Here is a 26,912-nt window from a genome sequence, read left to right on the forward strand (position 1 = left end):
ATAAACATGTTTTTATTGATAGAGTTGTGGTTATTAGGGAATACAAAGCATTATGATTCTGACCTATTTTCCTGAGTTTAAAAGACAATAGTGTTGTTACATGTAATTTCCTTTGTGATAGTGTTTTCATTTAAATATTGTTTGAATTATATTATCACTCAAGCATATTCAAAGTGTTTTAATTATGAAGGAATTGTAGAAATATAATAGGGATTTAAGAAAGTTTTATGGTACTACTTAAATGTTTCTTTTTCTCTAATACTTTTAAAGCTTGTTAAATCAATTATTCAGTTACAGTAACATATTTGGTATTGCTTTCTCTCTTTTTCATTTCGATTTTGGGGAGGGAAGTGGGAAGTTTAAGTTGTATTGCTTTGTGTACCTTACCTACTTTTTAAAAATAGCCTTCAGTGTCACAAATATTACATTTATAGGCATTTGAGAGTCTTAATGTGCTAAAAGAGGAAGACGACTTCATACCTAAAACCTCATACATTTTCATATGAGGAAAATAAGGCATGGGGCTTTCAGAGATCATGCAGCTTCACATTAGCAGAATTAAGAGAAGACCCCAAAAGTCCTTATGACGAAGTGTAAATGAGACATTTGGTTTTTATGAGCTTATTTATAGTACAGAACACAAAAAGTTTTTATACAGATGTTTCCTAAAACCCTGCCTTTGACTGAATGCTTGCTTTAGAGTATAGTAGGCTCCATAGAGCAGAAACTGTAGTTTAATATCTGGCTTAATATAGATAGCTCTCCTTCTCATTTATAAAAAATAATTTTTGGCATGCATTTGGTGTAGTATTGTAGTATTCTTTGTGAATAGCACCTGTAAAATTAGTAATACTGAAGTAGCTCAGAATTGGATGTATTTTGTAACTTGACAGAATTTAAATAACTCCCCTCATCCCAGAGTATACAAGTCTCTACTGTTCTCTCTAGGTCCTGGGTAAAGCTTTGATATTCAGCACAAATTAAATAGTAAATTGTTCTTTTTTTCTTTTGCCAGGGGAAAGCAAGATAGTTTCATTTGGATTTGGAAGTAGCACAGGGCTCTCATTTGCAGACTTGGCTTCCAGTAATTCTGGAGATTTTGCTTTTGGTTCTAAAGGTAAGATCAAGAGGAGAGACTTTTAATGACATTGTTACAGAATCAAGCACAACTGAAAAACTAGTTTTTTGTTGCAGTATATAACTAAGTTAGAAGTTTCTTCCCTTACCCCCCCCGTTTGTTTTAGTGTTTTAATAATGAAGGGCTTCTACACTTTATTTTTTGGCGTCAATATAAGAATTTTCTCAATTTTATATAAGCCATGCTGATAGTCCTCCCCATTCTGAAATGCAGAACCATTTTTGAGCTTTGGAATGACTCTGACTTTGATCCTTATTCTTTTAACTATACTTTCATATTTGATTTGTTAATATTTCAGGATTTGTGAGTTTATACTTTCTAAGGATATGATTTTGTAGTTTTCTTTTTTGTACTGTCTTTGGATTTCAGTATTAGGGTTGTGCTAATTTATTGTGCTAAGTTTATAATTGGTGTGCTTGCCCATCTTCTTTAGTGGAGTTTCTATTTTTAATCCATTTTGGTAACATTTCTAGAAAAGAATCCATTTCCCTGATTGTATCCGGTTTACTAGTGTAAGGCCATTCATTATATTTTCTCATTCTTGTAATATCTTTCACATTGCTCTTTATAGACCCCTTAAATAGTTCTAGTAAAAGGTGTTTGATTTATGGAATACATTTTATTGAGGATATGTGCTTCAATGATTAATGCAGTTCAGAATTCTGTTCTTTCCTCCTCTATATTTGCACTTTTTTCACAGCTCCTGCCACCTAGAAACACATAAAACTTTTAGAAATTACCTTCAGATGTGATGTTATGTTGGAATTCGTGGCTTCACTGATGTCGTTTATTTTTGTTTTAATTTATGAAATAGCCTGAAATCAAAGGGTAATGTGTCAGTAAATAAGCAATATAGTAGGTACACTTACACACAAAAATCCCAAAAAAATAGATAGGCTCCTTGTTACTCAGTGTAGCCTTTTTGAAGTATTATGTCAATATTGGACACTAAAGTGAAAAGTAGGCAGTACTCACATATCGGGAGCAAACCATGCCTAAATAAGCCTTATGCATTAACATTCACTTCTCACTACCACTTGTCATTTTTATTCACCAAGCTCTTGTGTATTGAATGCTTACTTTAGTTAATTTAGATTGTGCTTGTTAAAAATAGTATTTGAAACTGTAAATGCCTTGCAGTCAGTTTTGTTTGTATCCACAGGTTTTCATAGGGAATCTTTATACTTTTGTAAATTTCCAGATAATTTAGAGTTTCAATCTTATTTTCTCTAATGTCTCAAAGCTTGCCAAATTAATTATTCACTTACAGTAACATTACTGTAGGCCCAGTTATGACCTGTGAGACCCAGATATTGATATATTACAAATATTTTTACAAGTGGGTGATTCTAATGTGTTCCCAGGGTAGAGAACCACTATTTTGAAATAATTTTGAATTCTTCTGCCACATGTCCCTTGGGGTTATTTTTTAAATTTTTGCTTTTGGCAAAAAAGTTGCTGAACAATTTTGTTTTTGTTTTTGTTTTTGAGACAGGATGACACTCTGTTGCCCAGGCTGGAGTGCAGTGGAATGAACACAGCTCACTGCTGCCTTGACCTCCTGGGCTCTAAAGCAATCCTTCCACCTCAGCTTCCCAAGTAGCTGGGACCACAGGTGTGTACCACCATGCCTAGCTAATTTTTACATTTTTTGTAGAGACAGGGGTCTCACTATGTTACCCAGGCTGGTCTCAAACTCCTGGGCTCAAGCAGTCCTGCCACCTTGGCCTTGCACAGTGCTGGGATTGTAGGCATGAGCCACTGCACCTGGCCCTGAACAGTTATTTTTGAGCCCCCAAGTTGGTATCTCATCCAGATCAGTGGTTACTGTTCTCAGGAAGTTCCCATGCAACCTGTGGCTTTTGTTCTCAGATCATTCCTTTGCAATACAATTATTTCATGTCCTTAAGAATTTTTGTCTTTCTGTCTCTTTTTTTTGAGACGATCATTCTGTTGCCCAGGCTGGAGTGCAGTGGCGCAGATCTCAGTTTACTGCAACCTCTGCTTGCTAGGTTCACGTGATCTCCTGCCTCAGCCTCCTGAGTAGCTGGGATTACAGGCATGCGCTGCAACACCCCGCTAATTCTTTTAGTATTTTTAGTAGAGATGGGGTTTCGCCATGTTGGCCAGGCTTGTCTCGAACTCCTGACCTCAGGTGACCAGCCCGCCTCGTCCTCCTAAAGTGCTGGGATTACAGGTATGAGCCACCACACCCGGCCCTCTCTCCTCTTTAAAAACATTTTTTTTTTCCCCTCCATTAAATCTGTCTGAAAGAGAGTTGATTTTTTATTGTGTTCTTTAAGGTACTGAGTTATGTATCCTGTGACATTTTTTCTTTTTCATGAGAGTTTTTAGCAGAAGGTGTAGGGTTCTTTAAGACAGTGATTCAGCAAGTGATAAAAAGTTGAGAGGTGTTTCTTTCCTCTAAGATAGTGGGGACTTGGTCATCTAAATTGAGGTATGGGATGGAGAAGTTTCTAGTTTTCACCTTGTTGCAGGTATGCGAGAGTGAGACCATCATTGTTCCCCCATACAGAAGTAGGATGCTTAACAATCTAATACCCTTTGGGCAGTTGAAGTCAGTGAGATTCTCCCAAGGCTGCTATCCACCAGCCCAGCCAAGAAATCTACATTCCAGCATTAGCTTCTTCGGGAAGAAGTAGAGATGCAGAAATTATAAACATGTTTAGGCCATTGTGGCTAATTTGGAAGTAGCAGGTTTGGCCTGCTGAGCTAAGTTTACAAAATTTCAAGGTGGGTACTTGAAATTTTAGAAGTAGGTAAAAAGAACCTACTTCTTTACTGGAAGTCCTTGTGTAGTTTAGTATTAGGAAGTTTATCCAAGGCAGTGACAGTCTTATCTTTGTATCGCTAAGCATAACAATAATAAATGTACTCTGTACTCAACGGTATGAGTTGAATTTACTAGCTTTTTTTTTCCCTTTTTTTTTTTTTTTTTTGGTGACAGAGTCTTGCTCTGTCACCCAGGCTGGAGTACAATGGCACGATCTCTGCTTATTGCAACCTCTGCCTCCCAAGTTCAAGCGATTCTCCTGCCTTAGCTTCCTGAGTAGCTGGGATTACAGGCACCCGCCACCACGCCCGGCTAATTTTTTTTTTTTTTTTTTTTTTTAAAGACAGAGTCTTGCTCTGTCGTCCAGGCTGGAGTGCAGTGGGGCGGTATCTGATCACTGCAACCTCTGCCTCTCAAGTTAAAGTGATTCTCCTGCCCCAGCCTCCTGAGTAGCTGGGATCACAGTAACCCATGACCACACACTGCTAACTTTTTTTTTTTTTTTTTTAAAGACAGAATCTTGCTCTGTTGCCCAGGCTGGAGTGCAGTGGGGCGATCTCAGCTCACTGCAACTTCTGCCCCCCAGGTTGAAGCGATTCTTCTGCCTCAGCCTCCCAAGTAGCTGGGACCACAGGCGCATATCACCACTCCCGGCTTTTCTTTTCTTTCTTTCTTTCTTTTTTTTTTTGAGACGGAGTTTCACTCTTGTTGCCCAGGCTGGAGTGCAATGGTGCCATCTTGGCTCACCGCAACCTCCGCCTCCTGGGTTCAAGCGATTCTCCTGCCCCAGCCTCCCGAGTAGCTGGAATTACAGGCATATGCCACCATGCCTGGTTAATTTTGTATTTTTAGTAGAGACGGGGTTTCTCCATGTTGGTCAGGCTGGTCTTGAACTCCTGACCTTAGGAGATGCGCTCACCTCGGCCTCACAAAGTGCTGGGATTACAGGCGTGAGCCACTGCGCCCAGCCTAATTTTTGTATTATTAGTAGAGATGGGGTTTCACCATGTTGGCCAGGCTGGTCTCGAACCCCTGACCTCAGGTGACCTCGGCCTCCCAAAGTGCTGGGATTACAGGCGTGAGGAATTTACTAGAATAATATAATTTTAAACATTTAAAATTGATGTACATATTACATCATCAGGAATTAGAGGGATTGATAAAATAAGAGGGGGATGAAAAATGTAAAAAATAGATACTAGTGTTTAAATATCCTGATTTATTCATCAGATAAAAATTTCCAATGGGCAAATACTGGAGCAGCTGTGTTTGGAACACAGTCAGTCGGAACCCAGTCAGCCGGTAAAGTTGGTGAAGATGAAGATGGTAGTGATGAAGAAGTAGTTCATAATGAAGATATCCATTTTGAACCAATAGTGTCACTACCAGAGGTAAATGTTAAGGAATTAACCTTTTACTAATAACTTATTTTTCATTTTTAAGTTTTACCCTGGCTTGATCTGTCACAGGGTATAATTGTTTGCATTTAAGAATGTTTACTGTTTGAAATGGAAGCTCTATTTATTAGATGTCTAGCCTTTAAGTATAAATTATCTTTTTACAGTTTTTACATAAATATTGGTTTGTAAATTCTATATGTAATTATTGGTAAGAAATAATTTTTTCTTATGTTTCTAGAATATCATGTTTGTTTTTATAACATGATTCTGGGGAAAAATTAACCTCATACTCACCAAAGTCCTTTCAATAAATGTTAACCTTGTATGTTTTTTGGACAAGAACATTGTTCTAGGAAAATTACTTTGTCATTTTTTAACCTCAGTCAGTAGCTAATATTTCTCTTCAGTAGCAAACACTTTTGAAACCTCTCTGTCCTATAAAGAAAAGCATTTAATTTCCAAAGGGAAAATGAATATTATATAAAAGAAAATGTTTAATGATAGATCAGGTCTTTACTCCCTCAGCCAAATCAGATATATTCCTAGCCCTAAGATATATAACCAGTTATCACATTAACAAATTCTCTTCGTCATCACAAAGAAAATGCCTTAAAAGAATTTGGATCTTTGAAATTTGTCATGGAATTTATTATAAGCAGCAGCTTATAGAGAATTTCATCTCCTATTATAGGTAGAAGTAAAATCTGGAGAAGAAGATGAAGAAATTTTGTTTAAAGAGAGAGCCAAACTTTATAGATGGGATCGGGATGTCAGTCAGTGGAAGGAGCGTGGTGTTGGAGATATAAAGATTCTTTGGCATACAATGAAGAATTATTACCGGATCCTAATGAGAAGAGACCAGGTTTTTAAAGTGTGTGCAAACCACGTTATTACTAAAACAATGGAATTAAAGCCCTTAAATGTTTCAAATAATGCTTTAGTTTGGACTGCCTCAGATTATGCTGGTGAGTTTTTACATTCAAATGCTACTTTTCATTTTTTGGACTTTTCTAAAATCTATAACAAACAAAACAACTTATAACAGTTATTTTAATACTAAGGTCACTGCTTCCCCTTTCCCTCCCTACCAGATGGAGAAGCAAAAGTAGAACAGCTTGCAGTGAGATTTAAAACTAAAGAAGTAGCTGATTGTTTCAAGAAAACATTTGAAGAATGTCAGCAGAACTTAATGAAACTCCAGAAAGGACATGTATCACTGGCAGCAGAATTATCAAAGGAGACCAATCCTGTGGTGTTTTTTGATGTTTGTGCGGACGGTGAACCTCTAGGGCGGATAACTATGGAATTATTTTCAAACATTGTTCCTCGGACTGCTGAGAACTTCAGAGCACTATGCACTGGAGAGAAAGGCTTTGGTTTCAAGAATTCCATTTTTCACAGAGTAATTCCAGATTTTGTTTGCCAAGTAGGTATTATTAAGTACATACCACAATTGAGGTCTTGAAGAGTGCACCACACTAATGGAAAATTTGAGTGTTTTTCCTTGACCTCATCCTGTAGTTTCGTTAAAGATTTCTTTAGGTTTTCCACACATGGGATCACATGGCATCACTACCCATTCCCTGCAGGAGCCTAAAACTTTCAACCTAAAATAATTGAGGCTGGGCACAATGACTCATACCTGTAATTCCAGCACTTTAGGAGGCCAAGGCAGGCAGATTGCTTGAGCCCCGGAATTTGAGACCAGCCTGGGCAACATGGCAAAAATCTCGTCTGGACAAAAAAATACAAAAATTAGCCAGGTGTGGTGGTGTGCGTCTGTGGTCCCAGCTACAAGGAAGCTGAGGTGGGAGCATCCAGGAGGCCAAGGCTGCAGTGAGCTAGGTTTGCACCACTGCACTCCATCCTGGGTGACAGAGTGAGACAGCCTGTCATTTAAAAAAAAAACACAAAAATTTTCAGTACTTGAGATCTAGTAGAGACTAAGGGATGGGAAAAACCTTTTCATTTTTCATCTTCTTTCCAACAATATGAATTTCTTAGTTTTCAAACTATACTCAGGAAAGCTGGGCTTTAGGATTTATCATGTAGTGATGAGTTCTGTGTGTATTTTAATATTTTACTCAGGATTCCTATTAATTGAAAGAAATTTTTAACTTTTTTATTATAAATCTTTTTTTCAGGGAGGAGATATCACCAAACATGATGGAACAGGCGGACAGTCCATTTATGGAGACAAATTTGAAGATGAAAATTTTGATGTGAAACATACTGGTCCTGGTTTACTATCCATGGCCAATCAAGGCCAGAATACCAATAATTCTCAATTTTTTATAACACTGAAGAAAGCAGAACTTTTGGACTTTAAGCATGTAGTATTTGGGTTTGTTAAGGATGGCATGGATACTGTGAAAAAGATTGAATCATTTGGTTCTCCCAAAGGGTCTGTTTGTCGAAGAATAACTATCACAGAATGTGGACAGATATAAAATCATTGTTTTTCATAGAAAATTTCATCTGTATAAGCAGTTGGATTGAAGCTTAGCTATTACAATTTGATAGTTATGTTCAGCTTTTGAAAATGGACGTTTCCGATGTACAAATGTAAAATTGCAGCTTATAGCTGTTGTCACTTTTTAATGTGTTATAATTGACCTTGCATGGTGTGAAATAAAAGTTTAAACACTGGTGTATTTCAGGTGTACTTGTGTTTATGTACTCCTGACGTATTTGTATTAAAATGGAATAATACTAATCTTGTGAAAAGCAATAGACCTCAAACTATTGAAGGAATATGATATATGCAATTTAATTTTAATTCCTTTTCAGATATTTGGACTTCCTGCATGGATATACTTACCATTTGAATAAAGGGACCACAACTTGGATAATTTAATTTTAGATTTGAAATATATTTGGTAATCTTAACTATTGGTGTACTCATTTATGCATAGAGACTCGTTTATGAATGGGTAGAGCCACAGAACGTATAGAGTTAACCAAAGTGCTCTTCTCTAGAATCTTTACACTCCTGTGTGGTTACAAGTTAACTTTGTAAGTAGCGTACCTTCCTTCCTTAAAATATCTAGCTTCCTGTGCCCTTTCATAGATATTCGATTAATTTTTACATTTTAAACAAGTTGACTATTTCCTTTAGGGGTTTTGTTTCAAACTTTTCTGTCATCTGTCTCTACTACCTCAGAAACTGCAGCTTGGTTCTGATGATAGAAATTGAATTTTTCCTTGTAGTTGTGATAAAGTATGAATATTTTTAGAAAGTCTATACCATGTTCTTTCGTTAAAGATTTGCTTTATACAAGATTGTTGCAGTACCTTTTTCTGGTAAATTTTGTAGCAGAAATAAAATGACAATTCCTAAGAGCCACTGACATTCAAAAAATTCATTACTTATGCTTCGGATTCATTCTAGTCTAAAGTAAGGAAGACAATTTAAAGGCAGTAAATTCAAACTGCCGCATAATTTCCAGAGCTCCTAGTTTCTCAAGTTTGATACACACCAAAAACGTATTTGGAAATGGCTTGTATCAAATGTTAGGCAAATTGCTAAAGAAAAGAGGATGTTCTTATTGGCCTACTCAATATGGAACTACAAAGAATCCAGGTAGAACACAAAATTTTGTATATTGCAGTTATGAATATTGACTGTCTTCCACCCATCTGTGTTCTTTCTGGTGAAATTACCTCATTTTATTTAGTGAGGAAAGACAGGTTTATTCCCTGTTACATGGGGATTTGGAAATTGGGTATCCTAAAGCAAGTAACTGTTCAACCACCAGTCAAAAGAGGGGAGGGATGTTGTGCGAGTAATGAGTGATGGTATACCATCACCATTCCACTCGGCCACAAAGCCAGATGCTTGAAATAAACCTACTCCAAATGTATCAGTTCAGTCTTGAACCATGGATTACATATGTTTACACTAAATATTTCAAATTGGCTTATTTGGAAATCTGTGTAATATAAACTGATGTAAAGTGTGTTGTAACTTTTCAGCTGAGACAGTTGATGCCTTCGTCATGATTTTAGAATACTTAAGTTAATGCAAGTGCTTTTTAAGAGACTTTTTACAGATTTGTATGCTTTCCTAAAGCACTAAAGTTACAAATTAAAAAGCTTTAAAAACTTTGACCAAAAATTTGACAAAATGACATGTAAACTGACTTTTCCCATATTAGTATTCCAAAGATGCTTAAGAGTGGCTTGTGGCATTTATGAGAAAGTCTTTGTGTCACATTTCAGGAAAGGACTTTGATTTCTCTTTGCTATTTAATCACTGATGTGGTCTAAACCCACGATAATATGTATCTTTCCTTTTAAACTGGATTTTATGTTGTCTCATTAAAATCTGCTTAAAGATAGAATAAAATTCATTATTTGTACATCTTAAGTGGTACTTTATGGCAAAAAGTATGGCCTAAGTAATTTTCAGATAATAACTGCCGAAGTATAGATTTTATAAAACTTGGGCATTTGGGAACTTTAATCCAGAGAATTTAGGAGTTTAGTCCAGAGATGCAGCTGACAGTCACAATTTAGAAAGTAAAAGATTACACCACTGTAATTTTATGAATGAGAAAAATGAAGTGGTTGTACAGTTCCCCTCAGTCAGTTTTGTTTAACATAGGTTTTCAGGTTGATGTATACTATGTACTATGGTTAGCACTGTTGTAGGTATTGGCAAAAGCTTTTTTCTTTTCAAAAAAAAAGTTTTTTTCCCAGGGTGCTTACATTCTAACTATTCTTTTTAATACCCTGTTACACCCCATATGGAACACAGGGAAAGTGAGGTAATCTGCAATGTCTATGCTCAGCTTTCCCTTTTTTTTTTTTTTTTTTTTTTTTTAACTTTAAGAGATGGGAGTCTTGCTATGTTACCCAAGATAGATGTAACTCTCAGGCTCAAAGCAATGCTCCCGCCTCAGCCTCCCTAGCAGCCGGGACTACACGCGCGCCACCACTCCCGGCTCAGATATACTCTTGGTTTTTCTTTTATATGGCAGTTAGCAAAGGTCACTTCTGATGGAACGACCGGTCTATGTGGTGAGCGCAAACGCACACCAAACTTAACAGGTTAAATGGAGCTGGAGCGGAGCGCTGCAGGCAGGTGCGGGGCCTCGGTGCCCCTCAACCCGTGGCACCCAGGCAGCCGGGGCAGGACTATCGCGGGGAGATGCAATACTACTCAGTTACGAGGTGTGTAGTGCTAGCACGGGAAACTTGGAGGCCGCGCGGACAAGCCGGGCTGCAGTCTCGGGGTCGCCCCGCCCTGCCCCGCCCCGCCCTTTCCCTGCCCCGCCCCGCCCTTTCCCTGCCCCGCCCCGCCCTTTCCCTGCCGCCGTGCGTGTCTTGGGGGGCGGGGCCTGGGACGTCGTGACGCACTGCGGCCGCGTTGCGCCGCGGGTTTGATGAACGCGGTTCCCGGGGAGACCGGTGCGGTTGCTGTGTGCTATGGAGCCGAGGGTCGTCAAGCCACCGGGGCAGGATTTAGTAGTGGAGAGTCTGAAAAGCCGCTACGGACTCGGGGGCAGCTGCCCCGACGAGGTGAAGCAGCCGCCTGAGGTCCGCGGGTGGGCTCCTGCTGCTGGGGGGCGGCCCGCTCCGTGCCCCGCGCAGTCGGCCTGGGGGCGCGCAGCGGCTCTGGTCCCGGCCCCGGCACTCCCGCCGTGGCTGCGGCTTGGGCCTCGTGGAAGCAGGCGGGAGGGGCGGGCGTTGCGCTGCAGGGGCGCGGGGGTGCGGGGGTGCCGCTTCACCTATGCCTCTGTGTTCATGGTATACTGGGCATGGTGTGGTGTTGGAGAAAGTGCTGTTCAGCTTTTTTTTGCAGTGATGTGAGTGGAGTTGTGAAAACAATTGAATTGCTTTTTAAAAGCGGCTTATTTCGAAATAATTTCGGACTTACTCAAAAGTTGCTACAGTATTACCAAGAATTCCCTTGTACCCTCACTTGCATTCACAAATTAATATTTTGCCACATTGGCTTTACCATTCGTTCTCTCCCCTTCCCTCCCTACAAACGCATTTTTTCCCTTTGAACTATTTGAGGGTGATTTGCAGGCGTCATGCCCCTTTACCTCTAAATAGAAATAACTTGTGTATTTTTCCTAAGCATAAGGACGTTGTCTTTTAATAACCACAGTAATATTTTCAGGAAATTTAGAATTGGTATAATATTTGGTAATTTAGAGTTCATATGAAATTTCAGCAATTATCTCGATAATACCTTTTATAGGAAAATTTTTTCCTAGTGCAGATCCGACCCAAGAACGAGCATTGATTGCATTTGATTGTCCTTTTTGTTGCCTTTAATCTGGAACAGGTTCACAGCCTTTGTTTTCTGTAAGGTTGTTTTTTTTTTTTTGAGAAGTGTAAGAATTATTTATTGGATTGTTTCTCCGTTTGGGTTTATCTTATAGATGCTTCTTCGTTAGATTGATTATGCATTTTTGGCAGGAGCATGAGATGAGTGATGTGTGGCCTGCTGTGGGGAGGAACATGACGTTGGTTTGTCACATTATTGATGATATTAGTTTTGATCACTTGGTTAAGATGGTGTCTACAAGATTTCTCCACTCTAACCTTTGTAATTAATACATAATTTGTGGGGAAATATTTTGAGACAGTAAATTGATTCTTAGTATACAAATTAAATATCTTTTCTTTTTTTTTTTAGTATGATTTTTCAAATTTTTATCAGTCTAAGTATAAGAGAAGAACTCTAACCTCCCCAGGTAAGCCAGTATTTTGTATATTTGGGGGTTTCAAAAATTTAATTTGAGGCTGGGCGCGGTGGCTCACGCCTGTAATCCCAGCACTTTGGGAGGCCGAGGCAGGCGAATCACCTGAGGTCAGGAGTTCGAGACCAGCCAGGCCAACATAGTGAAATCCCGTCTCTACTAAAGATACAAAAAATTAGCCGAGCATGGTGGCGGGCGCCTGTAATCCCAACTGCTGGGAAGGCTGAGGCAGGAGAATCGGTTGAACCCGGGAGGCAGAGGTTGCAGTGAGCCGAGATGGCGCCACTACACTCCAGCCTGGGCAACAAGAGCGAAACTCAGTCTCAAAAAAGAAAAAAATAGGCTGCGCGCGGTGGCTCACGCCTGTAATCCCAGCACTTTGGGAGGCGAGGCGGGCGGATCACGAGGTCAGGAGATCGAGACCATCCTAGCTAACACGGTGAAACCCTGTCTCTACTAAAAAAAAATACAAAAAATTAGCCGGGTGTGGTGGCGGGCTTCTGTAGTCCCGGCTACTCAGGAGGCTGAGGCAGGAGAATGGGGTGAACCCGGGAGACGGAGCTTGCAGTGAGCCGAGATTGCGCCACTACACTCCAGCCTGGGCGAAAGAGCAAGACTCCGTCTCAAAGAAAAAAAAAGAAAAAAAAATTTGAGAGAGAAGATTTTAAAAATAGTATTATTTAGACTTATGGGCAGTGCCAGATATTTTGTGATATATTGTTGTGGTAATCTTTCATGGTTTCTTTGTCGTTGACAGGTGATTTGGATATCTACTCTGGAGATAAAGTTGGTTCATCGTTAAAATATTCTGATGAAAGCAAGCATTGTAGAACACCATTGGGCGGCTTATTCAAGCACGTAAATGTGAATTGGTAAAGTACCCTGAAACTTTACTGTTGCTACCCCCTCAGTATCTCAAAAAACAGAAAGAGAAAAGGGCAGGTTATATTTTTGCTCTTTCCTGAGGACAAGTGTAAGGCAGTCTGGAGCCTGCTAAATAGTTGAAGCGAGTCACTTATTAATTTTTACTGAGAATCTCTGTAATAAAAGCATAGACCTAGCATTATATTTAGTGGCATAATGGAAAGTTATTTATATAATGTAAAAGATGAAAAAATATATTTTTATGGTTATTCATTCAGGACCCAAATGAAGACTCTGCTCCCTTTCTTTAAAAATTTTTTTTTAGAAAAGGAACTATGGGCCAGGTGCGGTGGCTCACGCCTGTAATCCCAGCACTTTGGGAGGCCGAGGCGGGTGGATCACCTGAGGTCAGGAGTTCGAGACCACCCTGGCCAACATGGTAAAATCCCGTTTCTACTAAAAAATAGAAAAATTAGCCAGGCTTGGTGGTGTGCGTCTGGAATCTCAGCGACTTGAGAGGCAGAGGCAGGAGAATCACTTGAACCCGGGAGGTGGAGGTTGCAGTGAGCTAAGATTGTGCCATTGCACTCCAGCCTGGGTGACGAGCAAAACTGTCCTGAAGAAAGAGAAAACGAACTACAAAAAAAACTGCCATACAGGTTTTGTTAGGCAGCAGCATTTTACTATCTCTGGTGTGTCTGGTATTGTATGCATTGTATTTAGGTGATTGAGAGAGATTGAAGAAGGCGGTCTGGGGAGATGGTAACTACAGGGTATGTAGGATACAGTGCTGGGTTAAAAGAAGTTGCCGTTCTGTAAGGAAGATACTATTTACTATGGGGAAAAAATATAAAAACCGTGGAAGCTAAGGTAAAATAAAGATCTAAGTTGGATATTATTTAATGCTAAAAATATGTGGCAGAAAGAAATGCTATGGGTATCAAGAAGGAGTAAGCATTTTGAAATAAAGATGTATCCATATATAACATGAAATGTTGAGATAATTGTGGAGAGAAAAAATAATTATGCCTAAAGTATCTGTGTGTTACAGAATTAGTATTTGGGAGCTTGACTTTTTTTAATACAGTTTTCTCTTTACTTAAATAAGTTAATCTGTGTAACACACTTTGAACAGTTTTGGGTGAATAATAAGTACTCAAATGTTACCTATTATCATTATTATTACTATTTCATGTTGCACTCACAAAATCTAGTTGATCTAGATTTAGGATTTAGACATGAGCTACGTTGAATGTAGGGTAAGGAAAGTGAAAATTGCTTTTAAGGTAATAATTATAAATTTATGGAAATTATTTTCTTTTTAACTGAGTTTTATCATTTTTTAAATAATGACCTGGGTATAATTCTAAACTATAAAGGTTTTGGACTATGAAGGTTTTCATAACATTGGACCCCTAGTTGTGATCTGGTCTGAAACTATGCTGTCCAGCACAGTAGCAACAGGCCACATGTACCTATTGAGTACTTGAAATGGGGCTGGTCTGAATTGAGATATGCTGTAAGTGTCATATACACACTGGCTTTCTAAGACTTAGCATAGATAACAAAAATTAGCCAGGCATGGTGGCGGGTGCCTGTAGTCCCAGCTACTCGGGAGGCTGAGACAGGAGAATTGCTTGGACCCGGAGGCAGAGGTTGCAGTGAGCCGAGATCGCGCCACTGCACTGCAACCTGGGTGACAGAGTGAGACTCCGTCTCAAAAAATAAATAAATAGGCATGGATAAAATAATGTAAAATATCTTAATTTTGTGTGGGTGTATGTGGGTTTGCAGGGGGCGAGTCTGTTGCCCAGGCTGTGAGTGCAGTAGCATAATTGTAACTCACTGTAGCCTCCAACTCCTGGGCTCAAACGATCCTCTCACCTCAGGCTCCTGAGTAGCTGGGACTACAGACGTGCACCACTACTCCCGGCTAATTTATTTAATTTAATTTAATTTTTTTTTTTTTGTAGAGACAGAGTCTCACTGTGTTGTCCAGGCTGATCTTGAACTCCTGGGCTCAAGAGATACTCCCACTTCGGCCTCCCAAAGTGCTGAGATCACAGGCATGAGCCACCATGCCTGTTCTATCCTAATAATTTTTAACATTGATTACATATTGAAATGATAAACTTTTAGATATATTATATTAACTAATATTTTTAAAATTTATTTTTTAACATGCTACTAGAAAATTTTAAATTACCTATATGACTTGTGTTATATTGCTTTTGAACAATACTATTCCAAAAATTTCAACTCAGATTGTCTTTTTGGAGACAACACCTGGAATTCTAGTTCTGTTCCACTTTCTACTCGTTATGTCACCCATCAGTTATTTGACTTACTTAGGTTTAGTTTCCTTATGTATATTATTTTAGCTAAAACTACCTTATAGATAACAGATTATTGGGAGTCAAAATAAAGTGTTCCTTAGCTGTAGAGTATACCACAGGTAGGTATATGTCATTTTAAATTAAGTCTATTTAATGTGTAGAAAAAGATGCTTGTAGTGGGTTATCAATGATCAGTGACTGTTAGTTTTTACATTTTTTCATTTTACATGTTTACATTTTGCAGTTTAAAAAATGTTTTTACATTTTTTCTCAGTTATGCTGTTAATATTTGAAAAGCAGTTTTATCTTTTTAAAGTGCTATAGTAAACTTCTAGATTGCTGTGATACAATTATTTTTTTAAAGCCTAGATGATGAACTGGATTCTTTCCATGATTTGAAGAAACAGGAAACAGAAGAAGAGTTAATTGAAAATGATTATAGAGTTAGTACCTCGAAAATAACCAAGCAGTCTTTTAAAGAAATAGAAAAAGGTAAAATAAATATTTTAGAACAATCAATTCAGTAGTAACTTTGTCAAGTAGAGTAAATGAAGCTTCCCTCCTAGTAATAACACTGGCCCCCAAGAGTTTGCATATTTCTGTGTTCTGAACTTCTGTAAGCTAGGAGATAGTTACTGTGCTTATTATTAAACTAAAGGAGCAGAGAAAATTAAACTTCATTATTTTTCAGTAATATTCCTGTACCCTCAAAATTTATCAAAATAAATTAATAACTGAGTAGATGATTGTGGTAGTATTTGACTACAATATTTTGAGAAAATACTCCAGATTATTTGAAGTATGGATTTCTGGGCACTGAACTGCCAGCAGTTTTCTGTGTATCTGACTGCATTTCATAGTTGTGGCGGGATTTCAAGGAATGAGACAACCAGAAATGGCACCCTTCACCCTCTGGGCTACAAGACTTTGAGTTGCCCTGTTGATAATACTGGTGCTGGTATTATGGTCTACACACAACAGCATTCATTTTCCTCTTTTCCCTCTCCTTCGTTTTCCTTTGTCCCATTATTCTCATCATTTGAGGAAGATGAAAAATAATTCTGTCGGGACTTGTGTTTCCTGCTAGATGGGCGATTTTCCCAGTGGAAAACATGGGATAAGGTATAAAGAAAATGTTGCTTGTATTCCATTAAAAGTAATGGCAAAAGCCACAATGACTTTTGCACCAACCTCATATTTGAAAGTAGACAAAATTAAGAAATGCTCAGGCCAGGGATTGGTGAGTCGGGAACCTAGACAGGCAAGTAGAGCTCTGTGAATGTGCCTTTCGCTTTTAGGGCATTTGCTGAACTGAGTGAAGCGAAGCTTTTCATTTTAAAAAATTCATACTATGTTTTATTTTTGCTTCTCCGTTGTCTGTTCAAAATGGAGTATAATGGAAGACACACCCCCCTCCTTTTTTAAAGCTGGGGCTTTCATGAGTCTAGTGCAAGTTAAAACCACTGAGCGTCGGCCAGGCGCAGTGGCTCACGCCTGTAATCCCAGCACTTTGGGAGGCCGAGGCGGGTGGATCACGAGGTCAGGAGATCGAGACCATCCTGGCTAACACGGTGAAACCCTGTCTCTACTAAAAATACAAAAAATTAGCCAGGCATGGTAGCACGTGCCTGTAGTCCCAGTTACTCGGGAGGCTGAGGCAGGAGAATCACTTGAACCCGGGAAGCGGAGGTTGCAGTGAGCTGAGATTGTGCCACTGCACTCCAGTCTGGGCGACAGAGAGACTCTGTCTCAAAAAAAAAAAAAAAAGCAAGGCCGGGCACGGTGGCTCGTGCCTGTAATCCCAGCACTTTGGGAGGCAGAGGTGGGCGGATCACGAGGTCAGGAGATCCAGACCATCCTGGCTAACACGGTGAAACCCTGTCTCTACTAAAAAAAAATACAAAAAAATTAGCCGGGCTTGGTGGCTGGCCCCTGTAGTCCCAGCTACTCGGGAGGCGGAGCTTACAGTGAGCCGAGGTCGCGCCACTGCACTCCAGCCTGGGCGACAGAGTGAGACTCCGTCTCAAAAAACAAAACAAAACAACAACAAAAAAAAACACTGAGCGAGAGCATTTTATACTCTAATTGTTAAAAGAAAATAAATTCTGACAGTATAGTGCTGGCAAGGATATCAAGCAAGAGGAACTCACCTACTGCTGTTGGGAGAGTAAATTGACACAGCCACTTTGGAAAACAATTTGGCATCACTAGTAAAGTTGAATCTGCACATATACCCTATGATCTAGCAATTTTGCTACTACTTATATACCCTCAGGAAACTTTTTTTTTTTTTGAGACGGAGTCTTGCTCTGTCGCCCAGGCTGGAGTGCAGTGGCGCGATCTGGGCTCACTGCAAGCTCTGCCTCCCGGATTCACGCCATTCTCCTGCCTCAGCCTCCCGAGTAGCTGGGACTACAGGCGCCTGCCACCACGCTCGGGTAATTTTTTTTTTTTTTTTTGTATTTTTAGTAGAGACGGGGTTTCACCGTGTTAGCCAGGATGGTCTCAATCTCCTGACCTCATGATCCGCCCGCCTCGGCCTCCCAAAGTGCTGGGATTATAGGCGTGAGCCATCGCGCCCTGCCACCCTCAGGAAACTCTTAAACTTGTACACCAGAAGCCACGTAGGAGACTGTAGCATCTGTATAGCCAAATCAGCTCAAATTTCCACCTATAGGAGGATGCTGTATACAGTGTTTGCAAAATAGGATATACAGTGAAGATTTGTGAACCTGTTTAAAAGAAGAGGTTATAGAAATTATGTTAATATAATTACATATAAAATATAAAAGCAGGCAAAACAAGCAAGGACTTAAAATTAAGTAGTGGAGATTAAACAGCAAAGCAAAGCAGCATGTAACACTTATTTGCATTAGTGGTAAATTTGGTTTAGGGGAGAGAGGGGAACATGATTAGGGGCTTCTGAGGTTGCTTTCCATTTCTTGGCAATTAGTGTCTTTATATCCTTTAAAATATTTTATTTTGAAATCATTTCAGACTTACAGAAAAGTTGCAAAGATAGTGCAATCAATTGCTGTATACCCTTCACCCAAATTTTCGATGTTACCACTTTACCATATTTGCTATATTTTTCTTTGTCTCTCTTGAAACTTTTTAATGTTATATTTTGTACTTAAAGCATCTCTTCCTAAAGGTTACTCTGAGAATATTTGAAACAATAAGTTAATAAAGTTTATAATGCAAATGTTATTTTCTTTGCAGTTGCCTTGCCAACTAATAGGACCTCATCGAGACCTCGGACTGAGTGTTGTAGTGATGCAGGTGACTCTCCTTTGAAACCTGTCAGCTGTCCAAAATCTAAAGCATCAGACAAGCGGAGTTTACTTCCACATCAGATCAGTCAGATATATGACGAATTATTTCAGATACATCTGAAATTGCAGGTAAGAACTAAATACTGAATCGAGAATTCAGAAATATTTATGTTCTAAGAACCAAGCATTTACGAAATTTGAATATAATATATTTCATTTTAATTACTTTAGATAAGTTTGTCAAGACAAGGACGGAAGGGGACAAACTCAAATTATAGGGACTAATGAAGGGAAAAATACAGTGGCTGAGAGAAAATAGAGACAGTGGCGTTTTTATTTGTAGGTGTGTGTTTCAGACTGTCTTGTATTTTATTTGATTTCCATCCCATCCTTACTTAAGTAATAAAATCTGATAAAGTATGGTTTTTGATGTAGATGCTCTAGCTTTATTGTTTTAAGTACTTATATATAAAAAGTCTTCTTGTCAACTCTCATCAAAACTGAACTCTTAACATTTGCTTATTATCTGCCTTTCGGGTTTTTTGTTTCTAAAGTGTTTTTTTTTTTTTTTTTTTTTTTTTTTTGCGATGGAATCTTGCTGTATCACCCAGGCTGGAGTGCTGTGGTGTGATCTTGGCTCACTGCGGCCTCCGCCTCCTGGGTTCCAGTGATTCTCCTGCCTCAGCCTCCTGAGTAGCTGGGATTACAGGTGCACCCCATCCCGCCCAGCCAATTTTTTGTATTTTTAGTAGAGATGGGGTTTCACCATGTTGGCTAGGCTGGTCTTGAACTTCTGACCTCAGGTGATCTGCCCCCACTTGGCCTCCCAAAGTGCTGGGATTACAGGCGTGAGCCACAGTGCCCAGCCTAAAGAGTATAATTTATGTATTAAGCATCCACGAGAAGTAGAGAAGGAAGCAGAAGTGTATGTAATGCGCAGTATCTGTTTGAAATTCTTCCCATTGGAAACACATGAAATAGTTAAGCATTTCTTTAAAACCAGTATTTCGTTTTGTCAAAATAATTCAGATTGTAATTACCATAGCATTTTAGAAAAAGATTATTTTAGCCTAAAATCACCAGGAAAAGTTTAGGGAGAGACTTAATCTGGTCTTTGACTGAGAAAGATAATAGTGGAAAGGGCATTCCAGGTGTAAGGAATTGGAAATGAGAGGTGTTCTGAAAAGCAGTGGTTGTCCAATTGTGCATTTATTAGCCTTTCTGGAAGAAAGAAAATAATGAAAACTCAGGCTGGGTATTTTACAAGTTTTTAAGCAAAGGAATGTCAGAGTAAAAAGTCAGGTTTTAGGAAGATTCCTTTGATAACACTTTATAGGATAAAAAAGAATAGGCAAGATTGCAAGGATATATCTATCATTTGTAGCAAACAAAGATGTTTAATAAGAAAAAAATGAAGTACAATGGATTAACTGGTTTAATCAGTCTATAGTTTATTTTTATTTATTTATTTATTTTTTTGAGACGGAGTCTCACTCTGTGCCCAGGCTGGAGTGCAGTGGCGCAATCTCGGCTCACTGCAAGCTCCGCCTCCTGGGTTCATGCCATTTTCCTGCCTCAGCCTCCCGAGTAGCTGGGACTACAGGCACCTGCCACCACGCCCGGCTAATTTTTTTTTTGTATTTTTAGTAGAGATGGGGTTTCACTGTGTTAGCCAGGATGGTCTCGATCTCCTGACCTCGTGATCCGCCCGCCTCTGCCTCCCAAAGTGCTGGGATTACAGGCGTGAGCCACTGCGCCTGGCCAAATCAGTCTATAGTTTAATCTGACTTTAAAATTTACTTTGTAAGTACAGCCACTGTGGAAAACACTTTGGAGATTCCTTAAACTATAAGTAGAACTACCGTATGATCCAGCAATCCCACTCCTGGGTATATCCCCGAAAAAAGAAAACAGTGTATCGAAGAGATACCTGCACTCCCATGTTCATTGCAGCTCTGTTCATAATAACCGAAATATGGAGTCAGTCTAAGCGTCCATTGGCAGATAAAGAAAATGTATCTATACACAATGGAATATTATTCAGCCATAAAAAGAATGAAATCTTATCATTGACAGCAGCATAGATAGAATTGGAGGTCATTATATTAAGAGAAATAAGCCAGGCACAGAAGGACAGACATTGCATGTTCTCACTCGTGTGGGGTGGGAACTAAAGAAGTGGGTCTCATAGAAATAGAGATGGAATGGTGGTTACCAGAGGCTGGGAGGGGAAGGGTAGCAGGGGTGAAGAGAGGTTAGTTAATGGGTACAAAAATACAGTTAGATAGGAGTAAGTTTCAGTATTTACTAGTACAATAGGGAAATTATAGTTAATGATAATTTATTGTATATTTTAAAGTGGCTAGAGAAGAATTGTAATGTTCTCAACACAAAGAAAGAATAAATGTTTGAGGTAATAGATATCCCCATCACCTTGGTGGGGATGTTAAGTAGGCTGTTTGGACTTGACTTTGGAGCCTGTGAGAAAGATCTGAGCAGTTGTAGGTTGGGAACAATTAGCATATACTTGGTAATTTTAGCCATTGAGTGGATATAATTAAGCAGAAAGAGTATAAGGAATGAGAAGGAAAATTGCTCCAGCCCAAATCATAAGGAATATTAGTAATTAAGTGACAGTAGAGGAAGCAGAGCCTATAAAGGAGCCTGAGAAGCCATGGCCAGAGAGAGTTGGTGGAAAACTAGGAGAATGGTGTCATGGAAAACAATGAAGGAGAGCATTTTAAGTTGGAGGAAAGAGACGGCAGTATAAAATGCTATTGAGAGAATCAATAAAATAAGGACTGAAAAGTGACCTTTAGATTTAGTAATAGGTAAGTCATTTCAATAGAGGAATATGGGCTGAAGCCAGTCTTAAGTGAGTTGAGGAGTGATTCTGAAATGAGAGACCTCAGCAAATGTAGATGGTTGTAAAGGGGAGGAGGTGAGTGGGTGGGGCCAAGAGAGATTTTAGTTCAGATGGGGTGGGAGAGATTCAAAATAATAGAGGGATAATCACCAGAGTAGTCTTCACAGGATGGCTTAAGGCAATATGATCCTGAGCCTGCCTTTTTAATGAGGGAAGGAGAAGCATGTATATATGTATTTTATGAGAAAGAGATTGATGTTTTCTTCTGCTGTCTTCTGTTTTTTCCCTGTGAAGTTAGAGACCAGGCTATTCACAAAGAGTGGAATATAGGACATGATGTATTCCAAATTAGTAGAATGGAGAAGGCTCAAAATAGACACTTTGGAGAATGAGGGAGAGAGAGCTGGCTGTGAACATATAAAAAGATTTTTGGACTGCATTGAGAATCTAGTACAGGGTTGAGACCATGAATTCTCAATGGGGCCACTTTTCACGGTGTGTGATTTTTTTTTTTTCTCCAGTGGTACTTAGCTGAGTAGCATGGGACCAGGGAAGATGGTCAGTGTGCTAATCTAGACCTCGTTCTTTCAGCCCAAGGTGATAGACAAGATGAGGGAGTGGAGGGTATAGGTAAAATAGTGGACTATGATGTGGAAGCAGAGCATGGAATTTAAGCTGGATCGGGAACTAAATCTGCATAGTGCTGATCCATTTTGGACCCTAAATTCTCTTGCATCATCACAGTGGACTCTTACTATAGTGTCATATCATTTAAAATCAAGATATAATTTCTGTGCAAGTTTACTTGCTATACTAGTCTAGCTACTGTAATCCAGATTGTCCTTAGGTACCCCTGTATTCCTGAAAACCACTTGGTTAAACCACAGTGTCAGCCAATAGGAATATAATTTGCAGAATTTGTGACTTTTCAAGAGCATTAAAGTCTGGCATTTTGATATAGTGTGAAACTGCAGCACAACAGAAATTTGCTGAAGAACTTCAAAAGCGAGAACGTTTTTTACTTGAAAGAGAACAACTGCTTTTCAGACATGAAAATGCCTTGAGTAAAATTAAAGGTGTTGAAGAAGAGGTTCTTACAAGATTTCAAATTATAAAAGAGGTAACTATATAGTCTTTGATTTTAGAGTGGTATATTTCTTCTTTTCTTCTTAGATTCACTAGTTACTAACATTTTGGCACATTTGCTTATTTCTCCTTCCCTTCCTCCTCCTCTCCACGCCTACACACACACACACACACACACACACACACACACACACACACACTTTTTCTGATCCATTTGAAAGCAGTTTGTAAAAATCATGATTCTGTCCCTAAATACCTCAGTATGTATCTCCTAAGAATAAAGACATTCTCCAGACCATTAGCATATCAGGAAATTAATGCTAACTAAATAACTTATTTATAGTCCATGTTTACTTTCTCAATTGGTCTTCAGTATGTCTTTTATTGTTTGTGGGGCGGGGGGGTTGTTTGTTTGATCAAGCAACTAGACAAGATTCATGCGTTATATTTGGTTGTTATATCTTTTTGGTTTCTTTGAATCTAGAGCACTCAACCTCACCATCTTTGAAGAATTCAGGCCAGCATCCTTATATGTCACATTGTGGATTTGCCTGATTGCTTCGTAATGATAATATGTAGACAAAATATTTTTGGCAAGGATATTGTATAGGTGGTATAATATACCTTGCTTCATATCAAGACATATATTACTGTACATATAACTTACTTGGAGTAAAATTCATTGTTGTACAGTTCTATGAGTTTTGAAAAATGCATTCAGTTTTGTAATCACAACCATCAACAAGATCAAGAGTAGTTCAGCTTGCCAGCAGTTCCCTTACGCTCTCTTGTAGCTATCCCTTTCCTCCAGCCTCAGCCCTTGGCAACCACTGACCTATTTTCTGTCCCAGTACATCTGCCTTTTCCAGAATGTCATGTTAATAGCATCATTTTATGATTTTTCTTTATCTTTGGTTTTCAGTAGCAGTTTATTTGCAGTGTTTCTTGACATGCTTTTCTTTCAGTTTGTTCTGTTTGTGGTTAACTGAGCTTCTTCAATTTGGAAATTTCTGTCTTTTGCCAAATTTGGGGAATCTTCAGCCAATATTTCATCAAATATTTTTTCCACTTTCTTTCTTGTCTTCTCTTGGATCTCCAGTGACTCCTTTTGCTATTTCCCCACAGATTTCTGAGGCTCCGTTCCTTTTTTTCCCATTATTTTCTTCAGTGTTCTTCAGATAGTTTCTTGATCCATCTTAAAGTTCATTATTTCTTTTTTAATCTCCATGTTGCTATTGAGCCCATCTAGTGAAATTTTTATTTTTGATATTTAAAAATTCTAAAATTTCAAGTTGTTTAAAAAATTTATTTTTGTTTCTCTCATAAGCATTTCTGTCTTTATATTTACGTCTATATATATTTACTTTTACCTCATGGAGCATAGTTTAAAAACTATATATCACCTGTATCATCTCAAGATAGGGATCTGTTGATTATCTTTTTTCTTGAGGCTTAGTCACATTGTTTGGTTCTTTGTATGTTCAGTGATTTTTAGGGTATATTCAAGACCTTCTGGTTAATGCATAGATTTTGGCTTCTATTGTTACCCTCTGGAGAATATTATTGATTTTAAAGCATTCAGCAATTAGATTTAGGCCTCACTTTTTTTGTTGTTGTTGTTTTGTTTTGAGATAGTCTCGCTCTGTCATCCAGGCTGGAGTACAGTGGCACAATCTCGGCTCACTACAACCTCCACTTCCTGAGTTCAAGCGATTCTCCTGCCTTAACCTCCTGAGTAGCTGGGAATACTGGCGCCCACCACCATGCCCGGCTAATTTTTGTATTTTTAGTAGGGACGGGGTTTCACCATGTTGGTCAGGCTGGTCTTGAATTCCTGACCTCAAGCAATCCACCTGCCTCGCCCTCCCAAAGTGCTGGGATCACAGGCGTGCCTGGCCAGGCCTCAGTTTTTTCTCACCTCCTCTGGGCAGTGGTTCTCATCTCAGTTTAGCTTTCAAAGCCTTTGCAATGTTGCTGTGGAGTTGTCTTGTGCCTGTGCCTCTTAAAGGTTGGTCTGAGATTTGGGCAACAGTTTAAAATCCTAATGCATTTCTCAAAGCTTTTGCTATGCTGCTCTGGGTGTTTTTTGTGCAGGTAAAGAGGCATTGAAGTGTTAGCCAAGACTTAGGTAATAGTTTTAAACTGAGCTCCATTCTCCAAGCGTTTGCTCTACTGCTTTTGGTCTGTCCTGTGCCCGCCTGAGCGGCTCAAAGTTGAGCCCAATTTGTACAGGTTCGTAAACACCAGAGTGAGAGGATCCTCTTTTTGAGTCTCTCTTCTGTGGGATTCTCCCCACACTCTGGCTCATAGAGGACCCTCTTCCTGATTATCTTGCCAGGAAGACTGGTTTTCTCTCATTCTTTAGTGGACGTTTTTTAGAGCTTTAGTGGAAATTAAAAAAAAAAATTTTTTTTAATTGTTTTAGAGACAGAGTCTTGCTGTGTTGCCCAGGCTGGAGCGCAGTGGCTATGCACAGACGTCATCATAGCTCACTGCACCCTCAAGTCATCTTCTTCCCTCAGCCTCCTGAGTGCCTGGGACTACAGATGTGCACCACTGTGCCCAGCTAGTGGAAGTTTTTGTTCTACTTCTCCATGTCTGGGACCCACCCTGAGGCAAAATGTTGAGAGAAGAGGAAAAACAAAAATGCAGGAAACTTTACCCTTGAGGGTTGCTTCTACAAGTTTTCTCTCCCATCACAATGTCCTCCCCTTTTTTCTTTTCACAGTTGTCAGTTAGTTGTTTTATGGTTTATTTAGGGCTTTTAGCTATAATCAGTGGGAGAGAGAAGAGTGTATTGAGCTTATCCTGCTGTGCTAGAAATGGAATGCATATGTTTTTAGTATCTTTTAGATATGGAAAAAGTTGGACAATGAAAATATTAGTTTTAAAAATAACTATTTGTGACTATATCCTAAGTTATTTAAGGAATCAATATAGTAATAAAGTCATACAAAGATTAACTTCTTAGAATATTGGATTTTTTTCACAGGGCTAAAGAATGCTCTGATCTCTCCATTTTAGTCTTATTCTTGATTCTCTTTAGATTTGTGTATCTATTTTTATTAAGTATAAGGATAATTGCCTTATTTTCATCGTATTTATATCACTACTTGGAAGAAGGGAATTAATTCAATTTTTTGATTTCCTGTAGAAACTTGTTTTAAAACTTTATAAGTAAGTTGAAAGTGAAAGGTGAAACTATTAAGTATTCACATTTAAAATCTAAAACATGCTATCCCATTTAAATGTAATTAGAGGGGAAGTTGATTTGAATTATTTATAAAACTGATTAAGAAGAGTCAAATAGTTTGGGGCTAAGAAATTTTATTATGTATCTAACATATTTTGAGATGAAAAGCAGGCATCAAAAATTTTAGCTGCTTTATGAGGACAAGAAATTAGTTGGTTTTATGAAAGATTTCTTTCATTTCTCAAAGGTAATGTAAATTATACACTTTATAAAGCCATAAATAGCTTATCTCTTGAAGAGTATCAGAAATTCTTTACTGTTTTATTATTCCATGATGTCAAAGAAAATATTTCCATGAGTTTGTGTGAGTGGATTTTTCTGAGCAGAAGCAGAAAATAGACTCATTGCTACTTTGTAAATGCGAATATGTTTTAATAAGTATGTTGTAAATGCCTTTGATGTTTTGTTGTTATCTTGGTAGATTGCATGGTTTTTATAAATTTCTTGCCACACTAGTCACTTGTGTTTAAATACACTGATTAAAGTTTTTGTGATTGAAGGAGTTCTTACTTGTAATTAATTCACATTCCATAGTATTAGTAATATACAGTCCTTACAAGTTTTAGATGAGAGTTTTTTTTTTCCTCCTCCTAGCAGCGTGATGCAGAAGTTGAACACTTAACCGAAGTTCTTAAGGAAAAGAATAAAGAAACCAAGAGACTGAGGTCCTCTTTTGATGCATTGAAAGAATTGAATGATACCTTAAAAAAACAGGTAAGACCTGTTTTAATATATACTGAACATAAGACATTCTAAGAAGTATATTTTATATATAACAAATTAAAGTCAGCCTTAGAACACGTTTCAGCTAGAGAAAATTTGGATTACATTTGTTAGCTTTATTTTAAAATACTTCCAAATGTAAATAAAATATTCTTTAGCTCTTTGGTCTCTTCTCTTTATTTGTTCTGGCAACCAACTGACAAACAAAAGAAAAAAAGACAAGCAAAAGAAAAAACCTGATAACCTGAGAACTGATTACATTTTTAGGTACTGATCTCTGGCTTTAATACTTATTATTTATCACTACTTATTTAACATTCATTTATTTTAGAGTATCTATTATATCCTAGGCATCATGCTAGACTCAGACCTTCACATTGCTCATGTTCTCATGGTTATAAACTGGTATCACATTGCAGTATACTTATTTATATAAGTATTGCAGGCCGGGCGCGGTGGCT

General features: G+C 38.6%; 2 protein-coding genes across 34 annotated transcripts in view; both read left to right on the forward strand.

Annotated features, from left to right (window-relative positions):
• Positions 1-8,674, forward strand: part of LOC736102 (E3 SUMO-protein ligase RanBP2-like) — a 64,915-nt gene extending 56,241 nt beyond the window's left edge. For all 15 annotated transcript variants that reach the window (XM_054678690.2, XM_054678692.2, XM_054678694.2 and 12 more), the window contains 5 exons: positions 1,016-1,117; positions 5,163-5,323; positions 6,024-6,297; positions 6,424-6,758; positions 7,477-8,674. In XM_054678690.2, the coding sequence (XP_054534665.1) occupies positions 1,016-1,117; positions 5,163-5,323; positions 6,024-6,297; positions 6,424-6,758; positions 7,477-7,782 (1,178 nt within the window). In that variant the 3' untranslated portion in view covers positions 7,783-8,674. The remainder of the gene's footprint in view (positions 1-1,015; positions 1,118-5,162; positions 5,324-6,023; positions 6,298-6,423; positions 6,759-7,476) is intronic.
• A 1,986-nt stretch (positions 8,675-10,660) lies between these two features.
• CCDC138 (coiled-coil domain containing 138) overlaps positions 10,661-26,912 on the forward strand; it is a 104,418-nt gene continuing 88,166 nt past the window's right edge. For 7 of the 19 annotated variants that reach the window (XR_010149283.1, XM_515681.9, XM_001139346.8 and 4 more), the window contains exons 1-7: positions 10,661-10,855; positions 11,985-12,042; positions 12,806-12,920; positions 15,613-15,740; positions 18,471-18,652; positions 22,351-22,509; positions 26,323-26,442. Coding sequence is in view for 14 of the 19 variants with exons in the window: in XM_515681.9 (XP_515681.3) it covers positions 10,763-10,855; positions 11,985-12,042; positions 12,806-12,920; positions 15,613-15,740; positions 18,471-18,652; positions 22,351-22,509; positions 26,323-26,442 (855 nt within the window). In the remaining 5 variants the exon portion in view is untranslated. Of the gene's footprint in view, positions 10,874-11,984; positions 12,043-12,805; positions 12,921-15,612; positions 15,741-18,470; positions 18,653-22,350; positions 22,510-26,322; positions 26,443-26,912 lie in introns of all 19 variants that reach the window. The other 12 variants (XR_010149282.1, XM_063789465.1, XM_063789464.1 and 9 more) reach the window with 7 other exon arrangements.

The sequence above is a fragment of the Pan troglodytes genome, chromosome 12, assembly GCF_028858775.2.
Source record: "Pan troglodytes isolate AG18354 chromosome 12, NHGRI_mPanTro3-v2.0_pri, whole genome shotgun sequence".
NCBI classification, from domain to species: domain Eukaryota; kingdom Metazoa; phylum Chordata; class Mammalia; order Primates; family Hominidae; genus Pan; species Pan troglodytes.